A 12,123-nucleotide genomic window follows, 5' to 3' on the forward strand; every position below is an offset into this window, starting at 1 on the left:
CTTTGGCGCACTGTGCCGCGACCTAACGGTCAGATTTGCCTCGTCGTTCGAGTACGAATGTATCGTAGGAATCGATTTTGCAAAAGCCTTCGGCTTTACAGTGGATTTTGTTAGAGGAACGTGGCGTCTGGAGAATGGCTCGAGGGGTACCTTTCTACCCCGGCCGGACCTCCCGCCGCCCGAACCTCTAGAAGAAGTTTCTCCAGGCCCACGAGGGCGAAGAACCAGACGACGACGTGCCGGAGTGAGGCCTCCCGTCTCCTCAGCCATGCCGAGTCGCTCTGAGGTGCCAGGGGGTGCAACATTTACCGAGGGATATCCCGTACCGTTGCCGATTCGCGTCGATGCCGTGTCGGATCTCGCGTTGCCTTCTCCAAGCGCGGGACTATCCGAACTAACCGTCAGCGAATCAGAACAACTCGCGTTATTCCTTGCCGAAAATGTGCCGCCTCCGATCTCACAACCAGGAGTCACCGATCTTGCCGTCCATCGTATTGATGTCCAGGGCCACGAGCCCATAAAGCAGCGCTATTACCCGGTGTCACCTAAGGTCAAAGCCGCGATGTACGAAGAAGTCGACGCGATGCTAGCTGCGGGAGTAATCGAGCCATCGCATAGCGATTGGTCCAGTCCGATCGTCATGATTAAGAAACCGAATGGAAAGTATCGATTTTGCTTAGACTTCCGCAAGGTGAATCAGGTCGCCAAGAAGGACGCGTACCCGCTGCCGTACATGACGGACATTTTAGATAAATTAAATGAGGCGCGTTATATCACGAAAATCGATCTTAGCCAAGCGTATTTCCAGATCCCGTTGGAGGAGGCAAGCCGCGAGATCACGGCATTTACCGTGCCGGGTCGGGGTTTGTTTCAATTTAGGCGAATGCCATATGGATTGTCAGGGGCGCCTGCCACCTTCCAACGATTAATGGATAAGTTAATCGGAGCGGAAATGGAACCGCATGTGTTTGTCTACCTTGATGACGTGATAATTGTTAACCGCACCTTTGCCGACCACCTAAATTGGGTAAAACGCGTGCTACATAAAATCAAAAGTGCCGGCCTGACAATCAATAGGGACAAGTGCGAGTTTTGTTGTTCTCAAGTCCAGTATTTAGGTTTTTTGGTCGATAAGGACGGCCTCCGTGCCGATCCAGATAAGATTTCCGCGATCGTAGAATACCCCGCACCCCGCACGGTCAAACAGGTGCGTCGCTTTTTGGGAATGGCTTCGTGGTACAGGCGGTTTATCAACAACTTTGCCGAAAGAGCCGAACCACTCACGCGTCTCCTTAAAAAGAGTCGTTCGTGGAAGTGGGGAGGCGAACAAGAAGCCGCGTTCGAAGATTTAAAATCGGCCCTCACCACGGCGCCTACCTTAGCGTGCCCTGATTTTGCCGTGCCGTTCGTACTACAAACCGATGCGAGTAATACCGGAATCGGTGCCGTCCTCACCCAAACCATCGACGATGCCGAACATGTAATAGCTTATGCGAGCCGCGTATTATCAGACGCGGAACGAAACTATTCGGTCACCGAGCGTGAATGCCTTGCGATCATCTGGGCGATACGGAAGTTCCGTCCGTACCTGGAAGGCGACCATTTCACCGTCATCACGGATCACAGTAGCCTTCAATGGCTACGGAGCTTACAGAATCCGACGGGTCGACTAGCCCGCTGGGCCCTGGAGCTCCTGGAGTATGATTTCAAACCGATCCATCGAAAGGGTGCCTTACACCACGTGCCGGACGCGTTATCACGCATGTTTGAGGACGACACAGACCCAGTTGCCGCGATTCTGGAAACTGCCGACCCCTGGTACCGAAGACGAATAGAATTAGTTGCGACTCGCCCGACTCAATTTGCCGACTGGAAGGTGGAAGAGGGTCGCTTATATTTTCACAAAGTTGACCCGCATACAGATCCGTTATTGCCTGATTTAGACGCCTGGAAATTGGTATTGCCGTCCGAACTTCGCGCTGCCGTACTTGCCGAGGCTCATGCCGTGCCGACCGCGGGCCACTTGGGGGTCGCGAAGACGCACGCTCGCCTCGCCCAGTTGTATCATTGGCCGGGGATGTATAAAGATGTTGCCGAATATGTCCGGGCCTGTCAGGTCTGCCAGGAGTGTAAAGTCGAACAGACCGGTCCTCGCGGACTCATGGGTAGGAGAATAGTAGAACAGCCCTGGCTGGTGGTTGCCGCAGATATCATGGGACCGTTTCCCAAAAGCCACCAGGGTTATACCTACATTCTCGTGTTGCAAGATCTCTTTTCGAAATGGGTCGAGTGTTGTCCGCTCCGGCGGGCAACAGCGAGCGCGGTCGTCAAGGCCCTCGAGGAGCTCGTCATATTTCGATGGGGAACCCCAGAGGTCCTGCTGACCGACAACGGGACGGAGTTCTCAAACAAACTTGTCACTGCCGCCTGCAAAGAGCTCGGAATATTCCAAACTACCATCCCGCCGTATCATGCACAGGCGAACCCTGTAGAGCGCGCGAATAGGACCATCAAAACCATGATCGTCTCCTTCGTAGAAAAAGACCACCAAAATTGGGACTTACACCTTGCCGAGTTTCGCTTTGCCGTGAATACCTCCGTGCATAGCAGCACTCGCGTTACGCCAGCCTTCCTAAATTTTGGCAGAGAGCTCCGACCCGCAAAATCGGAACGCAGGGCCGTCGAAGGTCCTCCGGAGATTTTGCCGTTGCCGACTGCCGATTGGCACACGCGAATACAGCGTCTGCCGGAGCTACGAGACTGGGTAGCCAGAAATCTAGAAGAGGCGTCCGACAGACGCGCAAGGTACTATGACCGGGGCCGACGAAATGAGGCCTTCAGAGAAGGCGACGAAGTAATGCGGCGACAGCGGGTGCTGTCCTCGGCCGCGAACTTCATTGCCGCCAAACTGAGCCCGAAGTATAGCGGCCCGTATACCATAGTGCGCGTACGTTCACCTCTTGTCTACGATTTAGCTGATGCCCGCGGGCGAATCTTAGGGAAAGTCCACTTGGATGATCTGAAACCGTACCATGCCGCGTTGATTAAAGAAACTGCCGCCGACGTAGTCGAGGATGTAGAGCCGAACCTGCCGAGAGTGAATGTCGAGAATGGAGTAAGTGTCGTACCGACCGAGCCCGAAACTGACCCTGCCTTGGTTACCCTGCCTCCTTCCCCTCAGGATGTCGCACTCCTACCGCCGGGGGCGAAGGGGCCGACAACCATGCCGTGCCGTCCCGTCCGACCATCCCCCGGGCTTTCCTCGGGAGGACCCACGGGAAGAAGAAGAGGCGACCCCCGGAACCGGGGACTGGGGCTTCGAGCCGCTCTACGGCCCGGACCCGGAGGAGGTGGTGACCCCCGAACCCCGGCAGCCGCCACCGACGATGGTTCCACCCGCGACCCGGACCGACGCGGAGGAGGTGGCCGAGGCTATGGCTTGGATCCAGGCGATCCCCCCGGATCCGCGCCTCCTGCGCCTCCCTACGCCTTGCGGTCCCTCGCGGCCTACCGCCCTGCCGGTGCCGTTGCCGGACCTGCGGGCGCCCCCGGGCTCACTGATACGGTCCCCCGCCGTATACTTGGGGCTGCCGTCAAGGCAGGCGCCGGCTCCCGTGGCCGCCCTGGGCCCGCCTCGCGCCGCGGTCGCCCCCGCACGCGCGCACCACCCGCCTGGAGCCCGCCCGGCCCCGCGGCTGGAGCGCCTCCGCCCGCCGGTGGGCAGGTGCTATAATTGTGAGCGGGCGGGACATGACTTCGGTCAATGCCCCCGCCCGCTCACCCGGAAGTTCTGTTTCCGATGCGGGCTGCGGGAACACACCCTGAGGGAGTGCCCGTTTTGTCAAAACGCTTGGCGTCGTGGGGAGACGGGCCCCCACCTTCCGTGGGGGGAGGAACGCCGCCGCCCCCGACTACACCCTCAGGGTGCCTCTCCCGCAGCCCCTCTGGCTCTCGGTGAGGACGCCATCGCACGGATTGTGCGCCGCGTCCTCACTGAGGCCACGGAGCGCCGGGGGGGCCACGCGGGCTAAGCGCCGCCCTGCCGTCATTTTTTTTTCTCTTCGTGTTTTGTTCTTTTTTTTTGCGTGTAGCTATTCGCTCACCTTGCCGTTGCCGTTTCACTTCTTTACTTTTCTTTTCTCATCTCTTTTCTGCTTTCTCTCTCTCTTGTTTTCTTTTCTTGTAATTGCCGTTTTCGCGTAAGCCTTTGCATTGTGCCGCTAGACGAGCCCCGTCTTGTCCGGGGTTGTTCCCCGTTTGACTGTAGGATTGTGCCGATAGGCATCCTCCTTCTGAGTGACGCGAGTTTCTGCCGTGCCGTTTGGGTTGCGGAACACTTTCTAGTCATGACGCGAGTCGCCTAGTCGCTCCCTCTGAGACCCAGTTCGCGATCGGAGTAAGCACCGTCACGCCAGCCCCAGGTGGGGAGCGGGGACCCCTTCTCTAGTCGTTTGTATATTGTTTTGCGTGAGGAGCTACGCCCCTCACTGCCTGTATTGCCGCTATCTGTATGTAACTGCCGACCTATATTGGGCCTGTGCCGAAACTGAGTGTGGATGTATGAATGTGAACCGAATGAACTCAACATACCGCATACTGCCGAGCCCGAGTGGGCCTCTCCCTCGTTACCTTTCTCGTTCTTAACCGCCACCAGACTCGCGGGCTCTTTATCCCAGCCAGTGGAGGTTCGGGTTGCGGAAGCCTACGAGGCTCCTTCTGAGCCCCGTACGTTCCGTCTGGGGGGGGGTGTTGTGACGTGGCGGGTCTACCAGCCCGTCACCGACCCGCACCTCCACTCCCAGGCGGCCGCGTCGAGCGCTCTTAAAGAGCAAGGGAGAGTCCTGCCGTGCCGCAAATGAACAACCAGAGTTAGCTTTAAGATTTATGTATTGTTGCTAATGCTTTTTGTTACTCCCCCAACCCATTCTCTGAGGTGACCGCCACTGCCGCCGCCAATGCCGACGCCATCCAACGACCACCCTGCGCTGCCGTCGCGGGAAACGCGGAGGGACCACAGGACGACCGGCGCGGAGTTCGAAGCCCCGGACCCAGTAGTCGCGCTGTTGCTTGCTCGGACCTCGATGCCGTCAAGGACATGCTGCCGCTACCGCCCAGGGGTCGAGTTGCCTCCACCTGAGCCTCCGACAAGACCGGCCTTGCCACCCGGCACCCACAAATAACCGGACTCAGTCTCCCCCTGGGCTCGCCGATGCCGACCGGACATTTCCGCCTTCGCCAGACCACCCTCGCAACACGCAGCACAGCGCGGCGAACAGACCGGCTGCCTAGGCTCCCGCCGGTCTCTCGCCAATCTACCTATCATCCCCTCCCGTAGCGCCACCGCGGGATCGCGATCGCCGAGGGCCGGCGGCCACCTCACTCTCCCTTGCGCTGCCCTGTGAAAACCTCGTAACGCACCGTAGTGTATAATCGTTCTACAAGTATATCGAAATATTGAAGTCGAGTCAGTTTTGTTGGCTGTTGTCTGCGTCTCTGCCGAGGAGGAACCGTTGCCGTTTTTGTTTCGTGAAGAACCGGACGTTGTTTGCCGTAAAAGGTAGGCTGTCGCTATCCCGAATCTCGCTGGCTGTAGATTCTCAACGGCCTCAGGCCATTTTTCCTTTTTGCAACAGGTTGCCGGCCGGCTTCGGTCGGCCATTTTGTGTGAAAGCCCGCGAGCCTCGTGGTAGCTAAGCTTCTCTAATTGATTAAATTATTATTCTTGGTTGCTATTCTTATTTTATAACTAGTATTACATGCTCTGGTTGTTCATTCGGTAATTTTTTGCCGCTTTATTGTAACGCATAATTTGTAATAGATCGTGTACCGTGTCGCTTCCCGGCCGCGTACCGAGTACGTGAGTGTGAGAGAGAGAGAGAATCTGTGAGTGAGTGTGTGCGCCCGTGCCGTCGTTGCCGAGCGTAACTACCACCGTCAAGCGGCGACAGGCGACCGTGCCGATAATATAGAAAAAGTGAAGGAGGATTACCTCGTGTTTGTGAAACCGTTAGATTATTAGCAAGCTTGTTTCTAGAATTGTTCTGCCTTGGTTTGAGATTGGAAATTGTTAACGAACTTGCTTCACCACGAATCCGTAGTCGCACGAGCTATTGAATTGCTACTGATTTTATGCCGCTTATTATTCGCTTATCTTGGTCGCTTGCCGCTCGTCGCTTCTAGCTTATACTGCTTGATTTTGCCGTGTTCTATTGATTTGTTTAATTTTGTTGCTGTGTTATATTGTATGCTATTGTGTTTTATTTTTTTATTTATTTTGAATTGTATCGAAGCGTACCGCCACCGATAAGACCGCTTGCCGTGTAAATAACTATTTTGTTGCCTTCTGCCTTGCCGTAACGGCATTAGTTGTTAATAAACGCTGGTAATTACATCTATAATCATTCGATTATCACATATACTATTTCACCTCCGCGCCCACGTTCCCCTCACCGCTAGCTAGTCGGCTGTTTTTGTGTGTGTTTGCCCCTGCTATAGTTTCGTTTGAGATTTGGTGGTGTGAGTTAGGTTCGCCGTTCGAGTCGGCGAACGAATGCTATTGGACGGTAAATTTTGAATCTGGTAAGAGTGTATTCTCTTACGGCTCTCTCGAGCCTGGCGCCCAACACCTGTTCTGCAGTGCCGTCAATCTTTATTCTTTTTTTCATCTTTCTATTGCCGTGTTGGTCAACGCCATTTTTGTAAACGAGCCTCTGTGCCGACCCCGCTTTCCCCCGGGTGAAGTAAAAAGCCCGTTACAATACCTACCTTAACGAATTGAAACTTGATATCGAAAACGACTCATTACCCTCGCTTCACCTGTCAAGCACACGGATTTCAAATTTCCCGCCGTTTCGCATGCGCAGTAGGTCGATATAATTTGAAAAATTTTGATAACCCAAAACCCGCGTAGCCTATCTACTGTGTGCTCCGCCAACTCTCTGCTTCGCTGTCACAGTACCAAACCACGAGTGAGAGGATCACGTACGCGCACGCGTATCGTATTCTATTTTTTGTAACACCTGTAATTGGAAGTTTGACTTGTGCCTGCGCGTATATGAATCGCGCACGTGTGCCGCGAATATGTGCGTAATCCTAAGTGTCCTGAATTTTCTCTGGTGCTTACGTACTTTCGAATAACTCAATCTTACGCACTGTGTCATCGAGCGTAATAGAAGTACGGAATTATTGGAAGCAGCTTTTCGAATTGAACAAATTTTCAATAAAATATTAAACCTGGTGGTTCCTATGGAAAACCCTCTAAAAGTACAATTAGGCAGAATATGAACGAATTTCAGAGCCTCACAATTTTTCGTTGTCCGCTTCATGTGAAATTCCCCATACGTCACAAGTGTAGATGGACGATATCTGACTTATGTAATTACAGCACTCACCTTGGCCCATCCTACGTACACTCTTGTACTCGTGCCATCAACTTTGCGCTTACCGGAAATCACCCACTTTCTACACTTGTAACATAATGCACTCCTCCTTCCTTTTATAAAATAGGAATGAATTTGCGTCTCAGTCAAGCTAATTTGCAACTGAAAATATTTATTTAAAATCTAATATCATTCCATTCAGTACTGTAATAAAACGAGCATAGTGATACAAAATTCTGCCCTTTGAATACACAATAGTATACATTTATTTTTCTAAAAAATCTCATGTAAGACATAATTAGAGGCAATGAAGTGATTTGACTTTCAATGGGTTCATTTATATAATGTTTATTGTTATTTCTCGCTTGAATACACATACGCACTGTTGCATTCTCGACTTAGAATATTTTTCTCCAACAGGGAGACAAGTAAAAAATTTTGTGTCTGCAAACAACAAGTACGATGGCTTGACGCTAGAAACTTCGACGCATGGTGGTGGTTAATGAATCAGCATCCTGTATTTCTGGCTGATCGACGAATCCAAGCTTACCGTAAAATTCATGTGCTTCTTTGTCTGTTTTAGAAACCGTTGTGTGTACGCCAAACGAGCCTAGAGTAAATTTTTTCCATTATTCGTAGTGAGCAAAAAATAAATGTTAACGTGCAGTAAATATTATATGTTGAGTATTGACAAAACTAATGAGAAGGGGTAAGTGGGTGGGTAGAATTTTACCCTTTATATGTTGATGCTGGAGGATCCGGGAAACTGCTTAACGAATAAGTTGGTGTATTTCCGACGTATTTTGGTGCACTGAATACGATGACATTAACCGTTGTTTTGCCGTCACGTCAGGATTTCGAGATATTTTATCGAAAAATGTCACATTTGAAGAAAATTCTGCTTTTTGGCTCCTATTATCTCACAAACCGTTACATAAAGTACAATAAAGAAAATTTTTGTTATGCAACCTGCGAAATGATTTACTACTTTTTTCTGAATTTGATTACACCTGCAATTAGCCACAAACATTTTTTTAACTAGGAAATTTCATATTTTTCACATTTATCAAAATATACGTATTTGTCCTTATTTTAAACATATTATCCAAGATATTTTCAATATGACAAGAGTATTTTGATTTGATTCCCATAAAAGGTTAAGTGGTGTAATTTGACATATTTGATTAGCACGCATATCTATTTTATAATGCTGAGGATAAAAATTTCGGTTTCTTCTGTCAAAGTTTACTGTAAGCTGGTATTTTAAGTCGGATGAAAATACCTTTGTTAGATTGAAATCGTCTTGCATGGAACGTTCAAATACGGATATCTTGACAAACGTAAAAAATATGGAATTTTCGGGTTGAAAAAATTTTTAATGGCTATTTTTGAGCGTAATAAAATTGAAAAGGAACGGTGTATCACTCAACAGGTCCTACGTGAGATAAATTTTGTTCCACAGTATTTTATGAAACGCCCCGGAAGATATTACGAGTAAAAACAGTAAAATTTTCGTAAAAAATTCAATTTTCGATCTAATATCGTGCTACCCTGGTGTGGTGGAAACAAACGGGCAACATCATCGTATTCTGCGCCCAAATAGGTCAAAGTACACTAATACATTCGTTGAGCAGTTTTTATAAAAAAATTTTGCAGGGCTGTGGTTATGATAAAAATTGACACTCTGGAATGAAATCAAAATCAAATGATTTTTAGAGGCTTCCTGAAATTGTTATTTATGAACGGAAAGAGATGAACTTAATTCCCAGCAAGTGAGTATTCGCTTTAATTTATAGAATCCCCGGACCATAAAGTCGAGAATTCTGGGAGAAGATGCATTTTAAGGAGGTCGTACAGTTAAAAATCAACCCTATTTTGTTAATTTATCACAGTATGATCGCACTTCAAGTGTTTATCAACTCCGTACGTTCGTAAGCTACGGTGTGTGCCCCAGAAATGTACAGAGAAAAAAAAAGAATGGAATTATGAACAAGTACTTCCATATCTAGGTTTTATTTGGAACTCTTGAAACACGGCGAAAAATGAAGTAAAATTATTCGATTACACTTCACTTTTGCTTATTTTGTTTGAAAAACTATTTTTAATAAATTCAATTTACTGATTGTTTTTTCTTTTAATAATTAACCCAGTATTCCTGCTTGTTGCGAAATATGTTTTCTTACGTATTTTTTAACCCTGAATCCGAATCTGAAGACAGATTAGGGGGTTTTTCGGGCCGATTTTCAATACTCGTAAATGGCTGTTGAAAGTAAGAAAATAGTGATACACAATCGATTGAGCTTTCGAAATCATAATCGTCATATCTACAAGTTTTTGGGGTCACTAAATCCGAATCTGGGGTCCGTTAGGACACCATAAAGACCGTTGTTGACACGAGCCTAAATGAATAGAGGAAAGTTGCGATTTTTATGTTCCAACTTATTCTCAAGCCAACTAGAAACTGCTGAATAATCCTCCTACTACGAAGAATAACTGAAACGATGACAACTGCTTCAAAAGGAGATGTGTAGAATGTTCTACACATCTGCTGATTAATCCTGCTACCACGAAGGATAACTGAAACGATTACAACTGCTTTGAAATTCATTCGAAGCAGTTGTCATCGTTTTAGTCATCCTTCGTGGTAGCAGGATTAATCAGCAGTTTCTACTTGGCTCGAGTGTAAGTTGGAACATAAAAATTCCAACTTTTCTCCATTCATGTATCCTCGTGTCAACAACGATCTTGATTGCGTCCTAACGGATCCCGAATTCGGATTCAGCGAACCCAAAAACGTATAGTTACGATGATTGTCTCTGCTTCGACAGTTGTTGATCGTTTTGACCTTGAAATGATCTTGACTTTGATCTGATAGGATCAAACTGACCCCCGATTCGGATTCAGCGACCCCACAAACGTATAGTTATGATGATTGTAATTTCGTAAATTCATACGACTGTGTATCACTATTTTCTTACTTTGAATAGTCATTTACTGAAAATCGGCCTGGAAGACCCCCCATTCTACCTTAGGGATTCGGATTTAGCGATAGAAAGTACGTGAGAGAACTCGTTTCGCTTGCCGAATTCAGACACTTTTTTTCTTTGTGGGACTGTGTAATATTCTGAGTAAAATGAGACCTCACAAAGTGAAATCAAACTAGTTCATCAAATTGATCGCTGTTTTAAGTCGGTTTGAAATAAATAATCGATATCGAAGCTCTTATTTATAATATTACTTTTTTTCTGGGTTATTAGAGGAAATATTGTAGTTTTCGAATACTATGGTTTCGTCACAGGGTGGATGGTTCTAATCACGACGAGTGGTTATTATCAATGACTGCACCCATACCCAGCTGTGACATTATTACAACCTATTTTCAGTTCGTAACATGTCGATTATGTGCACGTACGAAGGATAAAGGGATTCCGAAGTTCATTGTTTGCGTATGCAATTGTTTTATTGTAAAAGATATGGAAAGTACAATGCGATGATTTGGACGACAAAAATGGGAAGAGAGGTGGAGTCAGATGTTGGCCGATTGAAAGATGAATTGCGAGTGAACATATGGGAGAAAGGATCCAAGAGACCGGTTTGTTGCAGTTTAGGAGTAGAGGTAGCATTCTGCTGATGCGCTACGGAAGCCGAGATACTGAGAGGATTATAAGAAGAGGATTCATGGTATAAAGTAGCTAGAACAGTGTGGGAAAAGAATTCAAGGTTTGGAGGTTGTAACAATTTGATAATTACATGACGTGCGACAGTTTTGTAATAAAATTATCAAACAGGAATCGATTTTCAAAATTACACCTCATTAACATAAATCAAAAAAGCAATGGGAATGATAGGAAAATGTTTTTTGATATTCATTCTATCGGCACAAACATTTTTCTGTAATTATAAAACAGATGTCTTCAATTTCATCCAAGGTTGCAGAGTCGTCCACGTAACCAAGGTGGACAGCGATGCAGTACAGTTCCTTATCATGATAGGTGTATCTTGTAGCGTATGAAAATAAACCGTTGCAGAATGGGGCATTACAATAAATGATAGGATTGATAGATATTTATTACGGATAAACGAAAATAATTTAGAAAGGTTTCTAATAGTGTTATATTATATGCAGGACTATTGTATCCTCAGAGAGCTGACATAAATACGCGTAGCAATGAATAACAAACTCGGATGGTGTACGCCCGACGCGGAGCGATACATGTGATGCGTTACAATGCGTAGGTGCCGCGGTGATTGTATACATATAAGCAGAGATACGCCGCAGCGCGAGGTGATATTGTTGCAATTACTTGATAGAGCAGCTCAGTTCGTACTCAAGTTATTCTAACTGTTTCTTTGAATTCAAAGAGCAGATCTGTTTGTACTTTGGTCATTCGAACTGTTTCTTCATACCCTTTTTGTAGATAGGCAGCGTTCGTAATACAATAGTTCTCAAGCCTGTTCTATTCTATGAAAAGTATTTATTTCCGAGGGTGTACCTAGGTCTTCCCTGTGTCTGCTTCGACTCTCTCCTTTTTAAGTCAAGTGTATACGTAGGAATATTTTTGAAATAGATTAGATTCGTAGATCAATAGAGAATTATTAGACCAGAACGAAATAGGATTTAGATTTCATAAATCGCAGGCAGATTATTAAGTAATATCAATTCCCGTTCAATATAAAAGGAAATCAAGGATTTAATTATATTGTCTTTTAATTTGCGAGAGCTCTGAATTCTATAATATTAAAT

The 12,123-nt window shown here is 47.2% G+C and overlaps 1 protein-coding gene across 2 annotated transcripts in view; it reads right to left on the reverse strand.

The window, feature by feature from the left end:
* Positions 1-7,711: 7,711 nt before the first annotated feature.
* Positions 7,712-12,123, reverse strand: part of LOC124414604 (protein O-GlcNAcase) — a 126,699-nt gene continuing 122,287 nt past the window's right edge. For both annotated transcript variants that reach the window (XM_046895586.1, XM_046895585.1), the window contains one exon: positions 7,712-7,989. In XM_046895586.1, the coding sequence (XP_046751542.1) occupies positions 7,853-7,989 (137 nt within the window). In that variant the 3' untranslated portion in view covers positions 7,712-7,852. The remainder of the gene's footprint in view (positions 7,990-12,123) is intronic.

The sequence above is a fragment of the Diprion similis genome, chromosome 14 (genome assembly GCF_021155765.1).
Source record: "Diprion similis isolate iyDipSimi1 chromosome 14, iyDipSimi1.1, whole genome shotgun sequence".
Classification (NCBI taxonomy): Eukaryota; Metazoa; Arthropoda; class Insecta; order Hymenoptera; family Diprionidae; genus Diprion; species Diprion similis.